This window comes from Lonchura striata, chromosome 3, assembly GCF_046129695.1.
Source record: "Lonchura striata isolate bLonStr1 chromosome 3, bLonStr1.mat, whole genome shotgun sequence".
Taxonomy (NCBI): domain Eukaryota; kingdom Metazoa; phylum Chordata; class Aves; order Passeriformes; family Estrildidae; genus Lonchura; species Lonchura striata.
The window spans coordinates 49,025,244-49,051,432 of NC_134605.1; the positions used below are offsets into that span (position 1 = coordinate 49,025,244).

Consider the following 26,189-nt stretch of genomic DNA (forward strand, 5'->3'; position numbering starts at 1 on the left):
GTGTTTTGACCATAAGCTGCTTCATCTACACTCTGAGGCCTGTTGTAATAACAATCATGAACAGAGAACAGCCTCTTTTATTCATAAACATTACATGTTCCATATCAAAGTTGAGATGCCCATGAAAATACTGACTGGCTAGTCAATTATTTCCTTGTTATGTGTTAGAATGAAAAAATGACAAGTAGTTTGAGGAAAAATTTGAAATACTTGATAGAATATTCTTATTTCTGGCAGAAGTAATCTAGCAGAAATCATACATCTTTGGACCCACTGGGTAGAGAATATTGTACCGTGTCTTTGCCTGACACCACTGTCTGTCCTCCAGTGTTGGAAGCCCTGAGAAGTGCATCTGCCTAGGTGTACTGGCTGTGACAAGTGGGGACACGTGGGCATGTCCACCCCCTAGGAAGCTTTCTCAGTGCAGTCATGAAGAGAATGTAGGGAGAAACAGCTAAGCCCAGAGACTCACACCTCCAACAGGAAGTGTGTGCTGCACTTCCAAAACAGGAAGTGTTTGTAAGCCTCAATGTATAATTGCATATATATGGAGGGTAAGTATAATTGCATATATATGCATCTGTGTGCCCAATTAGAACTTCTCGGGATTAGCTGCAGGAAGGTGTTCAGAAGTTTTTAGGTGTTTATTAGCATTTTATAAGCATCTAGTATAAAAACTTAGCTGTTATATTGCCAATATTGGTCCTAAATTTACAGTTCACTGATAGCTCTTCAATTATGTGACACCAAAACATCAACAGAATGCTTTGTCCTGATGTGCTTCAGACATGATCTAAGCAGTTTTTCCTTGTGACACAAGTAAAGATAAGCCATTGTACTTTCACAATGCTAATGCTGAAACAACATTATATACTTACATGTCTGTTGGAATTTTGATAATATCCAATTTGTATTTAAAAAATAGGCTAGCGATCTCAACATATTTTTCAGGTTTCTCTACCACAGGCTCTGGGAAAAAAGCAAGTTGTTAAATATTTTCATTCATAAAAGTATTTAATACTATTATTGTTGAGAAATAATTTCTAAATAGGATTAATCACCCCTAAATAATTTTCCAAGTATTATGCCCATGCACTTGAATGGAACAGAAAAAACAGGGGTGGTTCCAGGTGACATATCATGAAAAAATAAATGCTTTACACTCTGATCCACAGCTCGCAAAGTAGTGGCCTGCAAATTAGTTGTGCCTAATTTACATATAAGGTTGGCCAGGTTAGCTCAAAACAACTATGACAGCACTTTTTGCCTTTGCCAATTTCCTCTATTTCTCATCCCAGTATACTTTGCAAGCCTGCCTGTAACACTTTCATGCTCAAGCTATCTCATATAATCTAACTCCACTATGCAGTACAGACAACCCTAGAAAAAAAATTACTCTACAACCACGAGTTGATGCAGCAGGACTAGTCACATACTTTAAATTTTTAAAAGGTATTCAGAAGCTTTCATGGTTCTGCATCAGAGAGCTTCTGTATTACTCTGATAACATGCCCTCTTCATCTGCTCCACTATAGTGCTTTTCTCAACATAAATTAAGACATTTCGCAAAGCATATAGGAAATATGGCTAAGAGGAAGTAATACAAAATTGAGTTCAATTGAAATTGAGCTAACAGATGATAAGTACAGTCCTGAAATAATTACAATGTAATTACAAATTTATTTTGCAGTTTTTAGTAGACAGACCTTGGGGTTCAGATGTCACAACAACTTGCTTTTTCAGACGGAAAAGCTTCCAAGGTGGAAGTGGTGGTGGTGGTTCTGGAGGTGCTACAAGAGGACAGGACCTAGTTCTAGTAATCAGGACAGGATGGTTGTGTATATGGGAAAGCCCATATTGCCTCATCTTCTCTGAAGAATCAGCCTATGGAACACAGAAGGATAACCTGACTGGGTCAGATCTTATTTCTCCTTATGCCTGTCTAACACACAAGAACAGTATGCACACAAAGGAATCTAATAGCTTGCATAACAAATGAAATTAATATAGTCCACCTGGAAAAACTATCCTAAAACATGATCAGAATTTGATATTCAGCACAAGAATTATACTTTGGTGTTTACATGCATTTTACTTTTTATAATAGATTCATCACTTACTTTTAACTTACTTATATAACCATAACATACAATGAATACGTAAGAAAGCAATAGGCACAATACTTTCTTTTAAATAATCATACTTAAAAACACTTTCTTAGGGAAAAAAGTCCTTACTTCATGCTGAATTTATAAAGTGGAAGAATCCTAAAATCAATTGGTCATTTAGATACCTAGTAAAAACTCCATAATGTATTGTTTTGAACCAACACATCACTAAAACTAAGATTTTTATTTGATGGATCATTTATAAAACATATTAAAGACAGTTCAGTTGACCTGTATACCAAAGCCCTTCGCAACAGACTTAGTAACAATTTTACATGTGGACATCGAGTGGTGCTCTTCCCACTAAAATAATAATGGTCTAGTACTTAACATCTCAACTGAAACATCTGTTACAAGATTAAAAAAAACAGTAGTTAGACCATCCTTTTAATTTTAAAAGCACACATGCTAAATAAATCAACAGTAACTTATTTCTTTAACATACTCCTCAGCAAGTCTCATATCACTTCTGCTAATTTTAAAAATGTTCCTTTGGCTCTGTATTTATGAACTCTGTAGAGAACAATGTTGTGGATGTCAGTTAGTTGAAGAGTGAAGAATGATTTAAATTAAAAATGCCAGTTAAAACATCCAAGATTGAAAAGGATTTTGAAGATAACCAGTTAGGTGTCATAAAAGAGAATTTAGCTATTGAGTATAGTACACACTTGTATGACACAATTACTGATTTTTTTTTTTTTTCATTTTATTTGAGTAAACTAAGACAAATTCAAGCCACCACAATCCAAGGAAATCCATACTAGAAAGTAAAGATAAAATGGATACTGCAAAAATCTGGGAGAAAAATTCTGGCACAACTGCAGTGAATGACAACATTTTCTCCCAGTTTAGGGAGCAACTCTTACCCCAGTGAATTAATTTTCTAAACTTTATTTCAATCAGTGTCATTTTCCTCAGCCCTTTAATACAGCTTGAAAATGGTGGGGGTTTATCCATAAGAAATCCTCTACACTTCTATATTTAACTTCTGTCAAATTCCATTTTTCGATCAAGTCTCTGCTAAAATACTAGTTTAGACATATAGATACATCTGTCTCATCTTATTTGGTCTGCCATACCTCTTTTTCAGTAATCTCTATATCCCAACAGACTGTAGTCAAGTTTAAGACTCAGGATGTTAGGTGGCAGGAAAGATAAAAGCCCATGTCCCCACTTCCACTTGCCTTTTGATGACTAGTGTTACTTATTATTAGCAAAAAGACAATATTGCTAAAACCTTAATTAAAATAAATTAAAATAATATTACAGATAACATGTTAATATTCAAAATTGCATAAATTACACAGCACAATTTAAAAAAAATAGTGCAAGAATTAAGTGCACTAAAGCATAACACCTGCAAAACATTTCTGGAAGTTTCTCTATGAAGCTTACCAGTTTCCTGAGAAGGCAGCTTAAAATGTAATGATCTAACTATGATAAAATTTAATTTAAATGTACCAAAAAAAAAATAAACCTAATTAATAATCAACTCAAGAAAGCCTGCTCTGGCATTATAAAAAGCTTTCTGAGGAGTGTGAGTGACAAAGTGGAAATTTAAGTGCTCTTTTTACCCCAGCTGCATTAAGCGCTACACTTTTTCTAGCTGCTTTTACCAGTTACAACACTGATGTCAGAAATAGATATAAACAGACTATTTCTTATATAACAACAAACAACACACAGGGAATCTTGTTTTTCAACTAGTCCTTAAAATAATTAGACTTTCCATTTGGAAGTATCTCATCATGATACATTTTCTAGTCCATATCTAGTCTCTCCTATGAGACTTCAGCTTCTGGAATCCTGAAGAATGTGGAGGAAAACTCAGTAAAATCAGCAGGCTTTGGCAGTGAAATGCATGTTCAGAACACAGAAGTACCAAAATATAAATTTAACTGACAGTCATCATCTAGTGACTGTTTCACTGTGCTAACTGCATTATTTTTGTTACAATATTGTTGCAATAAAATTAAACACTCTGATAACAAAATAAGTAATGCTTTCCTGTCCTGAGAGCACAGAACTTACCATTTGTGTTAATAAAAAAATGTCCTCTTCAAACAAATGAAGCGGTATACAGCCAGCATACACAACCATTTCTGGCTGGGTTTCTACACAGAAAACATCAAAATGCTTTAGAACATGGTACAGAGTAAAAAAACATAGCTGTAGCTCACACTACATTATTGTGCTTTCTCTGTCTTATTTTTATTACTATTTTCTTTGTCTGTTATTTTACTCAAAAGAGGAGCTCATTGTAATGCACTTTGAAAATAAGCCACTGATGGAAAAAAACACCTCATTTAAATCATCAACAGCACAAATAATTTACTTATTTTTCATAAATGAGTGACAGAAAATACAATTTAAAAATATGACAGATGAGAGATAGCGAGGTACCTTTCAACATTATTTTTTTGTTTTACTTCAAAATTTTAAAACCAGGAGATACTAGCATAAAGAAAACAATACACATAATCTGTGTAGATGAAGTAAAAACCTTCTGATTGGTCAGTACTAGCTAAACACTTCTCACCAGTAAAGGCAATACTTGACCTTGCTAACAAAAGTCTCCAAAGCCAGAGCTCTGACCACTGCTGCCAAGACATTTGAAGATTGAGATAAGTAACTTGAGTGCCTGGTTACTGCACTTTTGTCAAGCAGATGAAAAAATAGAGATAACAATAGCTGCCTCAGAAGGAATGAAGCTCTTATTCCACATACCTTATAGAAGCATGTTTGCATGTAATTTTGCTATAGGCAAGGAATATAAAAAGGGGCAAATGCACTTTGTTAACCCCAGAAATCTGTTACACTAGGCAAACATATAATCATCTCCTACTCTTATCTGTGAAAGAAGCCACTGTCAGAACTCATCCCCATACAGGCTACCAGTTGTTGGTGCTGGTGCTTGGCACCAATCAACAGTGGATGGGAGCACTCATTGTTAGTTTATTATCTTACTGTAAGACTTTCATACCTTCTCTCTGACTTCTCACAACACTGAATCCTTTTCTCTTCCTTCTGCACAGCTGCCCGACCCTTTCTCCTCACAGCAGCACAGCCAAGTGACTCCAACTCTCTCTCAACCAGCTGAGCCACTCTTTTATAACACCCATCCTTACTGGACACAGCTGTGACATATTAAAGGCAAGGCTGTTCCTACTCTTTTGTAATTGGTACAGCTGCAACTCCTCAGGGGCAAGATTGCCTTCAGCACTGTCTCTATTCTCTCAGAATCCATACTCCCACAAGCCACTGCTAAGAATCATGAAAAGAAGACAAGGATGTCTAATAGTCTGTTCATGCTGAAGGGAAATTAAAAGTCTAAAACATAAAACTTGAAATATACATCTCTGGTTTTAATAAAAAGACATCAAAAAAAAGAAAGGTATCTACTTCTTTCTACTTTACCTTAGTCATCTCAGAAAACTCAGAGACAAGATTTCAGTACACAGGTTGCGACAACTGTTTTTCAGCAGAATGTTTTTTAGGAAAAAATTCTTCAAAGAATAGTTGTTAATTATTGGAACACGCTGCCCAAGGAAGTGGCTGAGCCATCATTCCAAGAGGTATTTAAAAGATATGTAGATGTGGTACTGAGGAATGTGGTTTAGTGGTAGGCTTGGCAATACAGGTTAACAGCTGGATTCAATGAACTTAGAGGTCTTTTCAAACCTAAATGATTCTATGATTCTATCCCCATCTAACAAATCCCATCCCCATCTAATAAATATTCAACTGGAAGTTGCACTAATAGGTATTTTCTGTGAAGTGAAATAAAACAAAGCTATCTGCATATAAATAGGCAAGTATCTGGAAAATATGATTTTTCAGACCTAAACTCTATTTATTTAGAGGGCATGCAATATTTTATTCTCAAAGTATATCTTTGCATCTTATATATTCTTCCAGGAATTCAATTACCAAATTAAATATAAGCTAAAGGCAAGTAAGACTTACTTTCCAATGGATTCTTAATTTTTCTCACTGCATGCTTGTGAGTCCTATGTTAACCACAGCTCTTGTGTTAGGTGTGGGTTTCAACTTATTCAAAAGCAAGGCTATAGTTAACGTTAATTTCTTACCAATATATCTGATTTGCTACAAACACAGCGATATTAGCTATGATGTCCTGCACATTACAGAACAGTATGTGCCATAAGGCATACCAATCTCATTGCATGTGAGAAGTATTTCTGAAATAAAAGTATTTCATCAAATACCAGGTGGAATGTAAAGCTGTCATATTCAGTACAGATGGGTTGTGAAATAAAATGTCTGCAAGGCAGACAATAAACAGCAATGAACAAATTTTAGAGCATGCAAATGATTAACCAGACACATCATATCCACTTTAATAATACTATTACAACAGTAGTACATTATACCAGCAGCTTTAAAAATTACATATTATTTGATCTTTTTTCACTGTACAAAAAATGAGGAACAATGTATGAAAATTATTTGGCACCAAGTATAATGATGATAGGTGTGGATTCAGCATTTGGGGAAACTAGTTAAAAATGATAGCCTTTATAAAATTGCACTTAGATGAAAAATGTTATAATACACAGTATAACAAAACAGATTCAGCAAAGTCTATTATTTCTATCCATCAGTGTGGATATAAGAATTCTGGAGTGCTTTGTTAAAAAATTCTGAATCCATGTAGGTACTTATATTTCACACTTGCAGCTTTGCAAATTCACTTACAGAGAATGAGCACTAAAACAACCAAAAAAAAAATGCTTCAGTCTCTTCAAGAAGGGAGAGATTTTAATTGATCCATGTAAAATACATATTCAATCCCTTAAAAAGGCCAGGAATTAAAATTGTTGGTTTTAATAGATCTTAACCATTTTTATTTGTTTATCATGTGTTTTACATATGATTTGCAAATAATTTTCTCTCTCTTAATGTTTCTACTAAGTATTTATCTATCAAACAAGAGCTGATGGTGTAGTATAACTTTTCAAGGACTAATGATTCCAGATGAGGACCACAAATGTGATGTGAAGGCTGGAGAACCTCTCCTGTGAAGAAGGGCTGGAAAAGTCTGTGTTGTTAAGCCTTAACTAGAGAAGGCTCCAGGGAGATCTTACAGTAGCCTTCCAGTATCTAAAGAGGGGCTTACAAAAAAGCTGAAGAGAGATACTTCAGGCCATGGGGTGATAGAACAAGGGGCAATTGTTTTAATTGACCCCTCTGAAAGAGGGCAGGTTTAGATGTAGAAAGAAAATTCTTTACTGTGAGGATGTTGAAGCACCAGAATAGGTTGCTCAGAGAAGCTATGGATGCCCCATCCCTGTATGTTTTCCAGGCCAGGCTGCATGGGGAAGGCTGTGAGAACTCTGGCTTAGTGGAAGATGTTCCTGCCCATGGCAGAGGGTTGGAACTAGATGATCTTTAAGGTCACTTCCAACCCAATATCCTGACCATGAGGTGTGCAGCTCAGATGTTAACTTCTGTTGCCTGTGATAGACACAGATTAGCTTTGCATACTGGAAGGTATTCTTGAGTTTTCAGAAAAATAACCTGTGTGCTCTTCAGAAGTGACATAAATATCACAGAATAATGATATGCACTTCAAAAAGCAAAACATTAGGCTTCAATCCATCTTGCAAATGAAAACTCTTGAATAGGTAAAAATAAAATTATAATAACATTACAGTTATGTGACTTTTATCTCATTGACTCAGATGATTACAGATCTACTTGTTTGACTTCAAAAACTTCTAAGTATAATAATAATCTCAACACTTCTGTGACATAGAAAATATTGTCTTTAATTACAGAATTTTTATCAAGGTACAATGAGATTAGCAAAACACATAGTTGATTTGTAGAACAAACTTCCAAATTCCTAGCTAGTACCCTTTCAAATGGAATAGTGTTCCCTTTGCAGCAGTTCAGAAATTATTAAGAGACATAGTAGTTTGGAAACCTAAATGCAAGCAAAGCAGTGATTCTTCATAGGAACAAGGTGATTGAGTACCTTGCTGCATATAGGTAAAACCTTACAAAGGGAAGGCCCTGTAAAATCATGGCTCAGGCCTGCTACTTTGGCTAAGCAGAAAAGGACTACGGGAAAGTGACTCAGCTAAGTTAGAGGCAGAAAAACAAGGTACATCACCATCGCGTGTTCACATCGTGGTGTGTGGTGGTTGGTTGAATTATGTTTCTTATAATTTAAAAGTATATATATTTTTTATGATTTAAATCTTATAAAGGCCTGACTGCATAAAAAAGGCCTGTTTTTTACAATAAAGCAGCTCTGCTGTGCACCTGCCTGGGACGCTGTGTCACTTTGCACCCTCATCTCACATCATATCATTTCAGTGTAATAACTGCTCATAAAACAGAGGGATACCGTAAGTATGAAAGGTCTGTTACCAGAAGAAAAAGCTGCTGAGTGGAAAAGTACAGTAGAAACATATGAATTGTCTGCCAAAACTTCCCAAAGCCTGGTGACTGATAAAGTCAGATCAAAAGTCAGTCAGAGAAGTCCTTTATCAAAGACAAAGTTGGTTGCTCTCCAGAAAGGTTCAGACTGACCATATCAAAGGCTTGTTATTCAGCTGGATGCACACAACTGGATGAATAGAGAAACAAGTTCAATGCTTCAATGATCCTGCTACTCATACTGTTTTTGTGGGGTGCAGCAGGCATTGGTCTGACTGTGCAAGTAGTTCAGATCTGCATATGTTTATACTGGAGCAGGCCAGGTTTGAACTTTCATCAGGGCAGCCTTTGTGGTGCTGTTTTAGATACATCACCAAAACACTGGGGTAACATACGAGTATGTCAGTGACTGCTGAGCTGAGCCACACACCAATAAATCCTCTGTTTCTCACTCCACTACCCCAGCAAGAACACTGAGGGTGGACAAATGATTCAGTCCTCATTCTCTGCCCCATCCCACTGTGGGGAGTGACCAGGTGGTGGCTTAGCTGACAGCATCAATTCACCACAACACTACAGCCCACACAAAATCAAAAGCCTGTAAGAGAAGTTTCCAAGTACTTAGAAGTAACTGGTACTTCAATGTGTCATGAATAACAAGGCCATGAATATACAATGCAACAAATACAGAAAGTTTTGCCATTTTAAAAGTCAAATATAAATAATATCTGGAGTAGTTGAGTATCTCTTTAGAAACAGTCAATATTTATGACAAGAAGAAAAAATCCCTTGAAGTTAACAGTCAACAGGCAGAGTGAAAACTTGCAGAAGGGAAGTAAGCACTTTTATCATGCTGGAAATGAAACAGTTTTCACATTACTTAAAATGAAAAAAAAAAAAAAAAAGAAAAAAGTATTGCTGCATTAAGTAAAGTCACTGTTACAAAATTCCACCAGATCAATTCAGAAACATTTTACAACTACTACCTCTGGACTCTGACTTTGAATCAAGACCTAGTTTCAGATGCTATTTTATGCACAACAATGGTTCTGCTGTCCTGGGCCACTCTGCAGACCGTGTGTCTTATAAAGCTTGCAAGATTTCCCTCTTTTGGCTACACTCTCACAACAAAAATGCATCATAATTCAGTATTACATCAAACTTCCAATTCCCTTTTTTTTCCCTTTCATTCTAATAATTTTAAATTTGCTTTATTACTATAGAGATACCTACCTCTTCTCCCTAGTCATTTTTGGTTCAAACTTAGGATAAAATAGTTCTCTGATCAGTGTACTTGAGACCTGAATTAATAATATTTCTAAAAAACCTCTTCACAGGACACTAATTGGCTTTCAGAAAAAAAACAATGATTGTGCTTTAAGTGGCAGGATAAAGATCTAAATATCATGTCACTTATCACATAGAAGCACTGCCTCTGTTTTTTAATGCGCTTTCACTCATTTTGCACACTTTCTAGAATGCATACCTTAGATCCTTTTGCTTCCCTTGTGCTTTCTTTTCTCCATCACATGCTTGAGTACTAGTTAGTCACTTTACTTATATTCACATGAAACACCTCATTTCCTATTCCACAGTTACACTAAAGCAAACTACATTCCTGCAATATATTTTAAAATTTACTGCTGTTTAACTAATTTAGTGGTATGTAAGGTAGGAATTTAAAGAAATATATTTGCTGATGACAAACCACAATCTTAGTTTGCTGTAGTTTAAAATTATTTAAATCAAGAAGCAGGAATGCCAATTATTCAAATCAAGAAGCAGGAATGCCATTTATGTAGTAAATTTCATTTCTGCTTTGCAGTTATTTCCTTTAGGGAAGATGTTCTACATATTCTCACCTATTGATTTACAACTGCAAATTATTCCAGTTAATAAGTGGCTTTTGCTGCTAGTCACATGGAAATGCCACATGTATCCAAACATAAGCAAAGCCAAGAGCATATAAACTTGTTGTACATTTCTGAAGATCTTCTATAGTTTATGCTAATAAATTTGAAATATCTTGGTTGGTTGTTTAGCTGTCTGATTAAGATTTATTTGTAATTTGTTTAAAATTTATTTTCTTGAGTTTTTTTGTTTGTTTGCTTTTAACATTAAATATAAATGCACAAAGCAAGAATTTACTTAATTTTTATGCTCTTATGAATATATCAATACAGGAATCAAATTCACCACTATGTATTTCGTGGACAAAGATTTTAAAAAATTTAGATTTACATCATGGAGTGAATTCTATCAAATATTTCTGCCTCCCCCCCGGCTCCCCTGCCCTTTGACAAAGAAGCGTTTCTGATTTTTCCAATTGCAATTTTGTGTATAAAGTAGATATTAAACAAATAAATTACAAAAGAGGAAGGATTAATGTTTTTTTAAACACAGAACAACTGTAAGGCAGTTTGCCACTAAAGGAAAATACTGCAATATACTATTTTTAATCTATGTTGCAGATTAGGTTAGAATGACTTCAGTATATAATGTGAGCTATAAATAACTACTATGATTTAAACCAAAAAAAGTAAATACAACCTCCCCCCAGTTAAGTTCAAAACCAAATAAAAGCAAAGCCTTTTACTTTACATATAACTCTTGTCTGTATTTTTAGCTTCAAAACAACAGGACTTACTTTTAGTTAAGTCCTGAAGGCCTTGGGCTTTTGCCAGCTTTTCTGCTCCCTTGCCTTTTTCTTTCTCTCTTCCTTTTTTTTTCTTTCCTACTTTTTTCTGCTCTGCTTTTTCTATTAAGCAAAATAAAGGTTAAATATTTTTCTTCCTCAGATAAAAACTTTCAATCATCAAATGTCATACAGTATAAATGCTTTAATAAGATTTTAGATAAATTTTAAAAACAATCAACCACAAACTCTTTAAAGTCAAGGGTTGAGATATAATAAAAAACTAATATAATTTAATTAAAATAAATATAAAATAAATAAAAAATTAAAAGTAGTCCTTAGGATGTAAATGAAGATTTACTGAGAAGGAGCCAGAAAGGCTTCAGTTCCACCTTTGAGTTACTGCAAAACTTTTATGTCCTTACTACAATGTAACAAATCATTGTATTTCTGGCACTGTGCCAAATATTTTCTTCATGTCCTTGCTCTCATGCATCAGCAATTACAAAGAAAACAATTCACATGGACAATGTATAGATTCCCAATGGACATGGAAGTAGAACCTCTCCCACAGACCAAACATTATTTGAAGTCTTAGAACTTGGACTACAGGAAAAGACTTCTTAAATGCATTTTAAAAAAAATCATAGAATCATGGAATGGCTTGGGTTGGAAAGGACCTTGAAGATCATCTAGTTCCAACTCCCCTGATGTGTTCAGGGAGACCTTCCATTAGAGCAGGTTGCTCAAAGTCCCATCCTGGCCTTGACCTCTTCCACAAACTGGGCAACCAGAACTTTGAGGAATCTGTGTCAGGAGCTCTCTATTGTGAGAAAGAATTTCCTTCCAATACTCAATCTAAATCTGCTCTCTGTGACTTTAAAGCTATTCACTCTTGTTCTATGACTACATGCCCTTGCAAAAAGTCCCACTCCAGCTCTCTGGTAAGCCCCCTTTAAGTACTGGAAAGTGCTCTAAGATCTCTCCAAAGCCTTCTCTTCTCTAGGCTGAACAATCCCAGCTTTCTGACTGCCTTCATAGGAAAGGTTCTCCAGCCCTCTGATCATTTTAGTGGCCCTCCTCAGGACTCGTTCCAACAGGTCGATGTCTTTCTTGTGCTGGGACCCCAGAGCTGGATGCTTCACTCCAGTTTCGGGTCTCAGAAGAGCAGAGCAGAGGGGGAGACTCACCTTCCTCATCCTGCTGGCCACACTGCTTTGGATGCAGCCTAGGATACAAATGCCTTTCTGGGCTGTGAGAACATGCTGCTGGCTCATGTACTGCCTCTTGTCCACCAGACTGCCCATGTTCTTCTCCACAGGGCAGCTCTCAGTTCTTTTTCCAGTCTGTACTCATGCTTCAGATTGTTTCAATCCAGGCGCAGCACCTTGCACTTTGACTTTCTGAACCCCATTAGATTATCACGGGTCCAATTCTCAAGTTTGTCCAAGTCCTTTTGGATGGCATTCCTTCCTTCCTTTGTGTCAACTGCACAATAGAGCTTCACAGAATCACAGTGGTCCAATCTGGACTGACCTCCCTGCTCCACCAGCACATGGCACAGGATTGCATCCAGGCAGTTCTTGAATATCTCCAGTTTAAAGCCATTCCCAGTGAGGGAAAACCTCTCCGGGCAATGTGTTCCTGCTAGGTCACTCACACAGTAAAGTTCTTCCTCATGTTCAGGTGGATTTTCTTGTGCACCAGTTTCTGCCCATTGCCTCTCCTCATATTGTTCAGCACCATGGAGCAGAGCCTGGTTTCATCTTCTTGGAACCCATCTTTTAGACACTTAAGACATATTGATGAGGTCTCCTCTCAGTTGTCTCTTCACAAAGCTGAACAGATCCAGCTTCCTCAGCCTTGCCTCGTTAGACATGTTCCAGTCTCCTAATCATCTTCACTGCCCTCTCTGCTGGACTCACCCAGGAGCTCCACGTCTGTAATCTGCTGAAGAGTCCAGGTCTGGACACAGCATTCCAGATGCAGACTGAGTAAAGGGGCAGGATCAGCTCCCTCGACCTGATGGGAATGCTCTTCCTAATGTATCCCAGAACATCATCGGCTTTCTTGACCCCCAGGCACACTGCTGAATCAGGGACAGCTTGCTGCCCACCAGGATCCTCAGGTCCTTGTCTCTCATGGTGACATGGATGGCTTTGTGTCATCCAAACATTAATCCCAAACATCAACAGAACATCTCAACAAAACTTTTAGCCTCAGAGTTGTAGATTACAGAGCTGTATTGGACACAGTGGTTCCCTGATTCTTAGCTATTTCAGTTACTAATTAATTTATAAGTCTTAGGCAGGATTACATTTACTTTGTTTTCAGGGAAAAAAATGACAGCACCCTGTTGGATGAACAACATTGCTGTTCCCAGTGACATGTCCACTGCAGACTCTGAAATATCTACCACACTGATGGCTGGGTCAAAATGATAGCAGGATTTCCTAAGAAGAGAGAATACTACCTCAGCCAGGTAACTTCTAAGACTTTTATAACACTTTAGACATTGGGACATAATATTAGGGATTCAAAGCGAGGAAGTCAGTGATTTTTCCAAAAATCTAGGAAGAAATAGAAATTTTAGCATCTGATTTTTTACTCTCCAAAGGCATGAGAAGTGTTGTAAACTTGCACCCATGTCTTCAAGCTGAAAGCAGTAATTAAGAAAACTCAGTTGCAAATAAAAATAATGAGGAATAATCTACCAGAACAGACAAGTTTCTAAATCTAAATTTTTAAATTTAAATGTAAATAGGATTAGCAGCTCTTAAAGAAAATTATTGCCTATACCTAATAGCATAAAATAAAAGTTGCAATAAATAAAAATTAAGGTAGATATTAGAACATATTTGTCATAACTCTGTAGGTAATAACACTTTACAACACCCATTATTAAATGTATAATTAACTGATGGTCAGAGCAGTGTTGCATTTGGAGAAACTGTAACCTGATTGGTATCTCTCTGCAAGGAACCAGACTTTAGAGAAATGACATGGAGCTGAAAAAATCTCTGACAGAAAGTGAAGCTATTTTTATAAAATAAAAGACTAGTACTGCTTCTCGTGAGATCTATAGCTAAAACAAAAGTATTTTTAATGTATATCATTGCAACATGTTTGGTGAAACAACAAACCCACAGAGTTGCATGTGACAATATATGCAAAATACACTTATTTGAAACAGAGATGATGTTAACATTATTTATGCTTGGCCTACAAAGATCAGACTATGTAAAATTACAGACCTTTGCTAACATTATTGGCTGTCTCTGCTGTCTCAGTTGTATCTGGCAGCTTACTCACAGATGAACCTACACTTTTTAACTCTGAGTCTCTGCTCTCTTCAGTTTTTGTGTCATCCTGAGTAATCTCAAGTTCTGGGGCCTTCCTCTCTGGAAACTTGAATTCTGGCACAATCTCTTTCAAAAGACCCCAAACTTTGTCCAAGTATTCAGGCCTTTAAGAGAAAACATAAATGTATATGTCAGTTATGGACATAGGGATATTTCCAATAAGAGATGAAAGTGTGATTTTCGTTTAGACAGCACTATACCACAACTGACAGTCCAACTCTAAAAATGCTACTGGGTTATTTTAGTAGATAAAACACACTCTGTATCAGAAATATTTGTTAAGACAGCTTATGGAAAGACCCATAAAAAAAGAGATGGTGGTTAGAGAAGTATGCAAATAAAGCGTCCTTTCTCAAGATTTTTAGCAGATACAAGTTGTGGCAAAGAAACTTTCAGACCACTTTACAACTACACCATATAATATTGTGATTCTATCTCTGTATATTAAAAAGCTTCTCAAAGGTACTTCCAAACTGGAAAGTTTTTGATATAATGTAACAGTTGCAGTCATGTTTGTTTTCCACAGAAACTCAGTGATTCCAGAAATAATCTCAAAAAGAGTCATGAATGTGTTTCATGCAGCTAACTGCATTCAACTTTTTGTTAAAAAATAGAATAAGTGATTGTAAAATGAGCTGAAGTAATCTTATACTACTATTCCAAAACTCTGTAGTATTCACATTCTCCTATTCCATGATAAAATGTATTTGTAGTATGTAAATACCGTTTTTTTCTGTTGAAATTGTAAAACTAACTGTAGAAAGAAATAAAAATTTAGGCTACTTTGTCACTTTGTTTGTTTAAAAGTTTCAAAGTTCTTCTAGAAGTTTTTTATACCTTTTGATGTTTACATATTTGTACTGGAGTTCTCACGCACTGTCATGTAAATAATAATTGTTTTGCATTCTTCTTTGTAAGAAGAAAGAATTTGTAGACTGCTAGTTTGACTAGTGTAGTTGGAGAGGTAGCAATTTCATCCTCCAATCCACTGTCACTTTTAGAATTTGCGAGGTCAAAAATAAAGTTCCCTCCTTTTACTCTTTTTTCCCTCTTTTACATCTAGTGAGCATGTGTGTGTTATTTCGTGTCATAGTATGACACTAAGATTTTTAAGTCCATGAACTACATACAACTACTGTAGGACACAAATATATCAAAAACCTAAATTGCAAGCATTACTTGAGATAGAAAAAATACTGAAAATTAAATAAAATATTCTTTGACTGAAATTATTTATTAGCAAAATATGTTATAAATAAACAACTACATCTAAGCAAATTATATATAAACATAACTATTTGTTATCCATATATTCATTTGAATGTATCTATCAAAAGGCAAAAAGGTGTAATTGAAAACAAAGGTCAAAATATTTAGTATCAGTGTCTGGGTAATTAATTTAGTAAAAAGAATGTCAAGCTGAGGAGTCAGAATGCCTTTCTTTAAAAATACAAAATGAACATAAAACACACAAGAAACAAGAAAAATGTTATTGTAGGTAGGAAACACTATTTTTGATTGAAACTAGAAGTCTGCTAACTGTCACAATTTAAAGGATGGAAACACCATACTAGCTGACATTGATTACTTCCAAATCCATAACATGTGCTTCCTATGGTATATTCAGATATAAATTCATTATCAGCAGACATTTTAAAACTGCATACTAAATGAAACATAGATTTCCCTAACCTTGTTTTCCTCATGCTGTTTAATATTAGTTAAATTAATTTTATAAAGAAGAGGCATCAGCATGATAAATAGCTTTACAAGAAACTGTATGACTTACAAAGAAAAACACAATAAAATTGAATTTCTCAAAGGTACATGTCCCAGGTGCCTGAACTATAACCATTCACTTTCCAAAATTTATGGTGAAGGACTTTTAGGGCTCAGCTTTATTTTTCATAATGCCTTACAGAATTAAATATTAAACAACTAACACATAAATTGTTAAATAAAAGAACTTACTGGAGAGGAATAACTTCTGGTATCCATCCAGTCAGTGTTTGTAGAACTGTAAATTCCTCCATCTCTCTTTTTCCAGTTTCATGTATACTATAAGACAAAGCAGACTTTTTACAATTACAGTGTCACCAACTACAGTAAACTCCGTAGTCTACATTGCTTTCTGTAATAAGACCATGTAATAAGGAATAAGATCATACACAGAATAGTCTGATGAAAAACAGGTCATTACTTGCAATTTTAGGAGTTTTCCAAACTGCTGCTGACTACTCCCCTAAAGAGTCAATTATTTTAGTCCATTATTTTAGTGCTTCCTCTGGTACAATGGCTTTTTTTTTTTAACTTTGCTAGCAAGCATACTATGTATACTTGCACACATTTGCAGGGCTGGAGATTGGGTTTGAAATCCCTTGTGCTAAAACAGGGCTATGATTCTAGAGCTTCCATTTCCTAAGCAGCTTCTCCAGCTCCCAGGTTATTCTGAACAAGCTGGTTCACTCTAGCTGGTTCACTTCCACTCTAGCAAAGTTCACTCTTTCAAACTGACAGTCTGCTGCTCTGGAGAAGTTTCCTGAGAGGACCAAGGCAGAAGCCAGCACTTGTATGGCTAACCCTTGTGCTCTGCAGAAATGCAGTATGTCAATCACATTCCTGCAGTTTCCTAACAGGCGCCTCTCAGCAACTCCTTAGCCTGGTCAACATACTTTAGATGACTCTTCTGACAAACATAACTTGATATGACAAGAACAGGGAAGCTTCACTATCCTGTGTGTATTTTCAATTATTTTTTCAAACTTATTCATTTAAATTCTTGGTGTTCATTCCTCATCTCATAGGAACCTGTAGCCATAATTGTCAATTACTGCATTGTAGGCCACCATCTACTTTTCTGGTCAGTTCCAGGGAAGTAGATCACTGTACAGAACAGCACAACTGTAGCAAAGATATCAAAAGCAGCTCATAAAACTCTACTTTCAATATTGTTTGAGTCAATACTGGTCAAGGCTCACAATAATTAACAGTTCACAGGTGCTTTTGTTAGCAGAAAGCCACATGTGAAGTTTTCAAGAATAATGTCAAACAAATTAAGAGAAAATGAGAATACTCCAATTTTTTGTAAGTTTTCTGTGAATAAATTTACAGACACATCTGAAAATGAAACCCTGTGCCTTCTGTAGCTATAGAAGATTTTGTTTTACTGAATTACACCGTCAGCTTTTGTGAGTGTATAACTGTCATTACAAAAATTCAGCAAAATATATTTACTACGTATACTAAATCAACTTTTTGCTGTTACCATGTGACTTCACTAAACAAACCAAAAGTGAGATGACAAAACATACCTAGTATTTGCTAACTTAATTATAGCTTTGGACAGCAACATCGGCCAAAGTTCCTTTTGACAAGTTGTAGCTGGTAATAACAAATTCTCCTCTTCACTGAATGGCATAGTGTCATCCACAATGATCTTTCTCCAGCATCCCTGTGACAGGAGAAGGGGAGAAAAGCAGAAAGAAAAAAATTAGTTTGTGGGCTGGCAATTGAAAAGTACATAAGAGAACTTTTAATGCTTTCTCAAGAATCCAATTCTACAGTAACTTGATCTACATCACAGATGGCTTTAAAAAAAGTTCTCACATAATCTATGAGAAACATGGAAACAGCATTCATTCCATTTTATTACTGCTCTGACTTATTTGTTCCAGAGATTAATCTAATTGCTGCTATTTCCAAATATACTTCATCTCATATGTGTAGTACATCATGTGCATGCATTCAGTACCCTTTCTTCAGTTGCCACGACAGATGCCTGAGAAACACTAATGATTAAAAAAAGGCTTAACTAAGATAGCAGCTTTTTAAATGTCTCTTTAGATATCAGTATGGGAAATACTTGTGATATAAACAGGCCCCCTTGCTTCCCAAAAACTACCTGGGATATTGACTGGCTCCAGTCTCCTGTTAAGCATTACAACAGTACTTCACAAGACACTATACTAAACAACACAAAATGATCAAATGTAAAAAAAAAAAAAAAAAAGGAAAAATTTTTAAATTGCTGAATTTCCAGGATCAGAAACAAACAGATAAGACAAAGTACTGCTATCTCCAATACCAGATACTTAATTAGTAAACTGAGCTTATATTACACAAAATACTCTTGTCTACCATTTTCCAAATAAAACTCTCTGTCCTAGTGATGAGATATAATAGAAAACAGGTGGGCCAATAGCAATTACTTCTGTTAATTCGCCCACAAAATGATGAAGAATGACAAAATCACTGAAGTGTTCACCATGTGTTATCAGAGAGTGCAAAATAATTGTTCTCTTTTTGTAACTAAACTATGGATTCAATCTGAAATTGCAGCTGATTAATGCTATGAATTCTATAGGTCTAAGGAGAAAACAAATTTAGGCCAGAGGTCAAAGATATTCAAAAAGCATAAAATAAACTAATATTTTCTAGGATAAGAACCATTTTGTGACAACCAAAACAAAATATTTAAACTTCCCTAGTTTTAAAAGGACCTAGTCAGGGATATGATCACATATTCATCTCCTCTTCCAATAAGTGCTGAAATTCACTAGGGAGAACAAAACAAGCTGATAAGTAAAGGAAAAGAAACAAAAAAATATTAAAACAAAATTAAAATAGTGGGGCAGATCTATAGAGGGAAAAAAGTGAGAAAAAAATAACTACAGGAACAAGTTCAATAAACCTCAGGAATGCAAAGTGAAAGTAGAACATGGGACAGAAGTTATATGTCAGTTATGTAAAAAAAATTATTATACACAGGTTTGATGTTGTGCACAAAAATGCCTTCAGGATTCAATGCAGAACATTAGTGAAATCAGTTCATTACAATTCCACCTTTTGCCCTCTTTTTAATTTATTTTTCTACTTTCTCCTATGAAATATCTTCCTCCTCTATCTCTTCTGATATTTATCTTTCCTTGTTTGTATATTTTGTTTAATCTTCCAAAAGGTGACCCTCTTTTTTGCCTGTCTTTCTTTCCATGAAATACAGCTGTATACTAGAGGGAAAAAAAATGAATAAACACACAGGCCCAAACAAAAAAAAAACCAACAAAACAAACCAAACAAACAAAAAACCCAAAAAAACACAAAGAATGTAACAAAAAGTGACAAAAGTGACAAAGAAAATGAAGCACATGTGTAACTCTTGGATATGCTTTGAAATGTACTCTTTTACCACATGACTTCACATACAGAATAATGTCCTCTGCTGAGGAACTTGGACAACACAATTTATGCCTTCTCAAACTCATGCAACTCATTTCTGTATGAATATAAGTTATTCCACAAGTGAAGGCAGTAGTAAGGAGTGAGGAAAGCACATGCATGCAAATCAGATAAGTGTCGCCCTTACAGAGAAGGTCACTTTCAAGCTTTTGTTTCCAACTCACTGTCTAAAAATGTTTTCAACTTTGGGCTACTGGAAGTTTTGTAGGGTTAGTTATATGTCTCAGCATGCTGTGACATTTTCTGTTTCCAAAAGGCAAATGTAACTAAAATAACTCCAACAACATAGATAATTTTTAGATAACTTTTAATTCTTTTATATGTTACTATTTCTTTATTAAAATGAGGTTCAATATGCAATTAAGTGTTCCCTATTGACTACCAAATGTGTTAAGAAATTATTATCTGTTATCTTTAGAAATCCTTGGGATGTTTCAGTTTTACCAGTACCACTTCGGAAAATGGTCCTCACACTTGAAGTATCTAACTATCTTTAAATACACTTAGAGACAAATAGCTTTGTAAAGTCAGACAACTGAATTACTTAAATATAAAAAAAAAAATACTTTAACCTAATACACCAGAGGTGTGGGCCACATGTCTGACTCTACTAAGCATTTGCATCAAACCTAAAAAACTACAAAAATATTGCCTTTGCAAGTAATAACACTTTTATCAGGCCACAAGTTGTACAAAAATCACATGAACTGTAAGAGCTATTTTAATTAACAAGCATTCAATCAATTTGTCAGTTTTTCTACTCCTAAAAATCTATGTATTTTCAATAATAAAATGCATGTCCAGTAATCATTAAAATTTGTCATGCTAGCTGCATCATATTTTTATATTGTTGGGGGGAAACTACTCACCATCCAATAAAGTTTCAATACATATTTTCCAAATTTATTGTACAGTGGCATGTGGTCATCGGTAGCTTTACATAAGGCATAAATGTGTTCCCAAGGTTTCCAAACAAGTGTGGGTGTTTCACTATTTAAGGAATTTTCATTAGATATCCTCCAGACAGCATAGATTTCACTTACAATCCATCTCATCAGCTAAAAAAGAGAAAAAAATTCTTTTCAAGTAACACATTTTGAAAAAAACGTCAGGTTATAATCTCAAAGAATAAAACAGATGCTGTTGTAAATAAAAAAGTGACATAAAAATATAGCTATGGTTTAATGGAAAAATGAATTTCACTGTTACAACTTACCTTAAAATTATTACAATACCTATCTACACAAGGTTTTGTGAAATTAAGTAAAGGCACAGTATAAATAAAGGTATTCATCATTTAACAAAGACAAACTAAGAAATATGATCTTAAAATAAATTATATTACAGGACTTGTGAGTTGTCACTTGTTTAATTGCTTTTTAAAAGCCAGCTGCTAAAAGTCATTATTCCCTTAAATAGCCATTATTTGTACTCAGTAAAAGAAATCCTAAATTATTAAATGTACTTAGAAATTTTTAATTCTTAAAATAAGAGCTTTAACTAATCATGTTTTATGATGTGTTTTTATAATATGCAGATTTATGATGTATGCCATACTTTCACAAGTATTACCAAACTGTTACAAGGATTTATATATGCTGGAATGAAAGAAAGCTTTTACTACAAGAAACTTGCCCTAAAATTAATTAGTGGTTCTATGGATATACTAAGAAACTCGTCCTAAAATAAATTAGTAGTTTTCCAGACTTAAAAATTGACATGACCTGTATTCTGGTGTTTCCTCCCTTGTATCTCTGGTGCTGAATTTTAAATTTACATTGACATACCAAATGAAATAGAAATTATTAAGTAATATTACATTCAGTGAGGCACTCAGATGCCTTGGTTCTGCCTGGCATATATTTTCCCATGACCTGCAGAAATTCAGTAAACCTTTATTCAGCTCTGGAGAAATGAAAAAGACTGTCTGGATCAAAGACATTTGCACACACATGCAGGTCCACTAGGACATCCAGAAAATTTGAATAAAATATATAAATCTTTTCTAATACAGCCTTTATTTACTCTATACAATATTATCCAGTAGTAATTACCTTAGTTCAGAGACTGCACATATATATATATATATATATATACATATATATATATATATATATATATATATATATATATATAAATTTTTATATATATATATATAAAGTTTGGAAAACCTCCCACCATCACTGATTTTTTAAATTCCAAAAAAGGTAAACATAAAATTGTAATAATATAGATAATTTCTTGCCACTTTATCCCTTCATTCATTTTCCACTTAAAATTTTTCTCATAACTTATTTCTTCTTTGTACGAATTTGGCGTGAAATTCAAAAAGTTAAAGGATGATAAAAATAAAATAATTTTTTTAAAGGGACGTGAATTTATTTCCACCTACCTCACAGCAAAATATGTGCTCATTTGCTGAAACAAGGTCAAACGAGGTTTCATTTTGGACTACCACAGGAACCTAGTAGAAAATAAATTAGTTAAGTACATAACTAAATTATCTGGAAAATATTACATTAACATTAGCATTCAACTGCAATGACCATGCAAATCGTGGACATCTGGCAAACATCCATTACACATTTGAAAACTAGAAGTAATCATCTTGTAGATGGCTTGGTATTTCTTAAGAAAACTTCCTTAAAATGTAGGTTCAAAATTCTTAAACAATGATTATTATTTTTATAAGGATATTTAAAGAGCATCAAATTGAATAATCATATAAGTAAATTGAGATGCCCTCAATTTCTTAAGATACTTGCAGTTCTGCATTTAAATTATGGTCATAACATTGTCTTATACTTTGAGTTTCCCTTAGCCACCCACCAGGGCTCACAGGGATTTATTTGCTCATGGTCAGATAGTAATATTGTCTGAACAGCAACTTTATCAAACATTTGGCTGCATTACATTGTGTTCATGACTACTTTCTTCTTGTACAGCACATTTCCTTTTTGTAAGCAGTTTAGTAATAACACACTGGGATTGCAGTTTATTGAACCAAATGTATCTGTGCCTCTCATCACATATTGGTGTTTGTTGCTTGATTCTTTGCTTACCACACTATTGGCTTGCTTATGCCTTCTTTTTTACTTAAAATTATATCAGGTAACAAATAATTCTTAATAGCCTTTCATTGCTTGACATTTACATTAATTTTTATATAAAATCGCTGGTATTCATGTTTGTTGATTCAAAATATATTAGACCAAAAGAAGCATCAAAGTTTTAATCAGGTCCTAAAGAAAACAAATGCGTTTTTCATAGTATTCCAGAGATAGATTTTAAATGCTATTCTTAATATAGATACATGTTTCCATGACTTTCTGTGCTGCCAGCTCTCTTACCCTCATCTTTCAGATACCTCCACTCAGTTTGTGCAGTGTTTCCTATCCAATCTTTTGGTCTTGTCAATTACTTCTCTGACCTCTCCCTCTCCCTCCATTAAAAATTAAACTTAGATCTGTTTAGTGTCTATTTAATAAAAAATGTAACTGACAAGCTGACAAAAGGAAAACTGATGGATGAGCCTGAAACAGTTGGAAGGGTGGTCCAAGTGCTTTAAAATTTCAGTATTTGATCTGAAGTAAATAATGTAAACCATTAGATTAGTAACAGGATTGGAGAACACTAATCTTTGAAATGGGAGGCTGTTTATTTTCTCTGCAATTAATTTTAAAATGAAACTGATTAACAGCTATGCACAATTTTAAAATGTTATGGTTACCTTGCCGACAAGTACTGTCAAAGACATGTACTCTGTGTAACTGAGAAAAATATGATAGTTGAAGTGTAGTTCTGGTGAAGTCAGTTCATGGTTTCATGATAAATATGAATACTTCAGACACCTGCTCAGGTGGAACATGCAGAATTTTTTCTGCCATGACAGTAATTTTTAAATTATAGAGAATAGAGGAATAGAAGACATCTCTAAAAACCGAAAGGCATCTCTCTGTCCAGTTGTCTTCCAAAAGAACATGGGAGTCCAAAAGTGAAGCAGATGCGATGTTTTGCACCAGGAAGTGCTGGTCCATGGTGGTCTTATCCCATTAATAAATTTAATTAATAATTAAATCTCAGGTTCTGTATAGTATCATTGAGAATGCTGTTATTACAGGTAACCATAAAGAATGCAATTAGTATAGGTAATCTTATGTCCTCTGATTCATCTATGCAGCATTCTGTGCAGATCCCACCCATTTTGGTTTTGCTGACTCATGATACAATTCAAGTTATGAAGCGATATTCTTACAAGAAAATAAATCTGCTCACAATTTCTGCTGTAAAAGGAAAGGAAGTTGAAGAACTTGCTGCTGTGGTTACATAAAGTCAAGGTGATGCAGGTGATATAATTGCCAGTAAGGAGCAGGAGATGCCTGCAGGCTCATCCATCACCCTCAGCTGTGCGAGCTCACCCTGGGCCCAGGTGTGTGTGCAGCACAGGTGAGCTGTCACACGTGTCACTGAGCCCTCATGTACACCAGTCTCCAGGACAGGACTGACTGAGTGGTCAAGTGGCTTTTACCTGCTGAACTAACTTCCTCTGCTAATTTCATTCTACTTTTTACAAGCTAGGAAATTAGCATTTTTTCATCATGACCTTGCTTGTTTCTTACCTCTTTTGTTAAAAACTCTTGTGGACGTTTCCATGAATGCACTTTTAAGGATGCTGGCAACTTTATTTTCCCATCAGGATCATCAAATCCAGGCTACACAAAATATGCATGAACAAAAATTGACCACTTTTAATAATTACAGTATTGTATCTTCCATGAGATTTAAAATAATATATTGTTCACAGGATAATCACTTAAGAAGCAAAAGAGCATAAAAAAGAACTAATAGTATATACAACTGAACAAGGAGTCCAAAGCCCCAGGTGAAGATGCAGCACAAAAGCCACCTCCAGTGTCCAGAGAAGTTTATATGGTCTGCACTTTTTCTAAGAGGTCTGTATGAAATGATTATTTTTCTTTCCCCCTTTCAGAAAAATATCCAAAAAAACCTTAAATTTTTAAGTCCGTTACTCTTGTACCAAGTATGTACTTTTTCTAACTCACTTATTTCTATAGCTTTTTAATGTGAAGACTGAAAGTATATAAAGCAAGTATTAAGACACAAATAAAACATTTTCCATGCATTTAGCTCTGCTATAGAATCCAAAGAGACCTATAATTATACAGCTTGCATTAGCCCATGACAAAGAGAGGCTCATACAGTTTTCAAACTTGCATTTTTGAAGTGATGCTCCTCCATGTGCACAGAAGGCATCAGGATATGTGATATCTGTTTACTTACTGGAAAGATGTGTGATGAGGACATGCCTCTGATACAGGTTGTGCTGACTGAGAAGCTAATCAGTTACATGGTTAATGCCTTTTATTTGTGCCTAGATTTTCAACAGCTTCTAGGCATATTATACATTTGTGAGTGTTTCACAGTCTACAATGCACTCTGTCTTCTACAGATGAGAGAAAGGAATTGCCAGGAACAATAATCTATGATACTCTGAGTTCTTAATGACTAAAGGAAGGCAAAACAAAGTACATCACAAAAACATAAAAAAATAAATACAAATCAAATACTCCCAAATAACCTTTTCCCCACATTTTTTATTGTTTTTCTTTCATTATGTAAGTTCCTTCAACATAATAATCTGCAACAAGCTATTTCAGTACCTGAAGGAAAAAAGATAAGCCGGGAGGGAGGGTAGGGAAGGAATGCTTTAGGAGTACTATTTTTTTTTTTTCTGAAAGCCTAAAGAATTCCTTGAAGCCTGAGCCACATAAAACTGTACTAACAGAGTTTATATTCTGCTTTCAGCAACATCCAACTCTGACTTCCCAGCATAACAGAAAAGTTTAGCTCTTAGACACTAGATAAACCAGAGAAAGGAGGTAGACAGGAATGGCATGACACCATGCAAAGTAAAAAAAAAAACAACAAAAAAACCCCACAAAAACCCACACCTGGAAAGCTAAAACCTTTCTTCAGCTTACTAGTACAAAAAATGCTCTGAAGAAGATTATAGGTCTAGCTAAACTTGTCTGAAAAAATCAAGTATAACTTATCTTTTATTTAAGGTGGCTCTAAGAGATGAGTGCCAAGTCTTAGGGGCTCATGCTCAACCAAAAGTTCCACAGGAAGGACATGGAAGAAATGAGCCCAAGAGACAAAGAAAGGTCAAATGCATAATCTCAGAAAGACAGTGCACAGCTCTAAGAGTAGGCATTGTGTATGGGTGGTTGGTAAAAGACTTTAAGTGTGACAAGGAAAGAGATCAGGTTGATTTCTTTGTCCACACAAGAAAATAGGACTGTTTGTATTTGTATTCCAAGTGTACTTCAAGGTTGTAGATGACATTGCTAATTTTGTTTC

General features: G+C 34.9%; 1 protein-coding gene across 1 annotated transcript in view; it reads right to left on the reverse strand.

Moving 5' to 3' along the window:
- ADGB (androglobin) overlaps positions 1-26,189 on the reverse strand; it is a 97,089-nt gene that overhangs the window by 57,266 nt on the left and 13,634 nt on the right. Inside the window, exons 3-11 of the mRNA XM_021527019.2 lie at positions 24,428-24,520; positions 22,201-22,272; positions 20,678-20,866; positions 17,885-18,024; positions 16,545-16,631; positions 14,466-14,677; positions 4,200-4,282; positions 1,707-1,884; positions 879-969 (exon numbers count right to left, since the gene is read on the reverse strand). Of these exons, the coding sequence (XP_021382694.1) occupies positions 879-969; positions 1,707-1,884; positions 4,200-4,282; positions 14,466-14,677; positions 16,545-16,631; positions 17,885-18,024; positions 20,678-20,866; positions 22,201-22,272; positions 24,428-24,520 (1,145 nt within the window). The remainder of the gene's footprint in view (positions 1-878; positions 970-1,706; positions 1,885-4,199; positions 4,283-14,465; positions 14,678-16,544; positions 16,632-17,884; positions 18,025-20,677; positions 20,867-22,200; positions 22,273-24,427; positions 24,521-26,189) is intronic.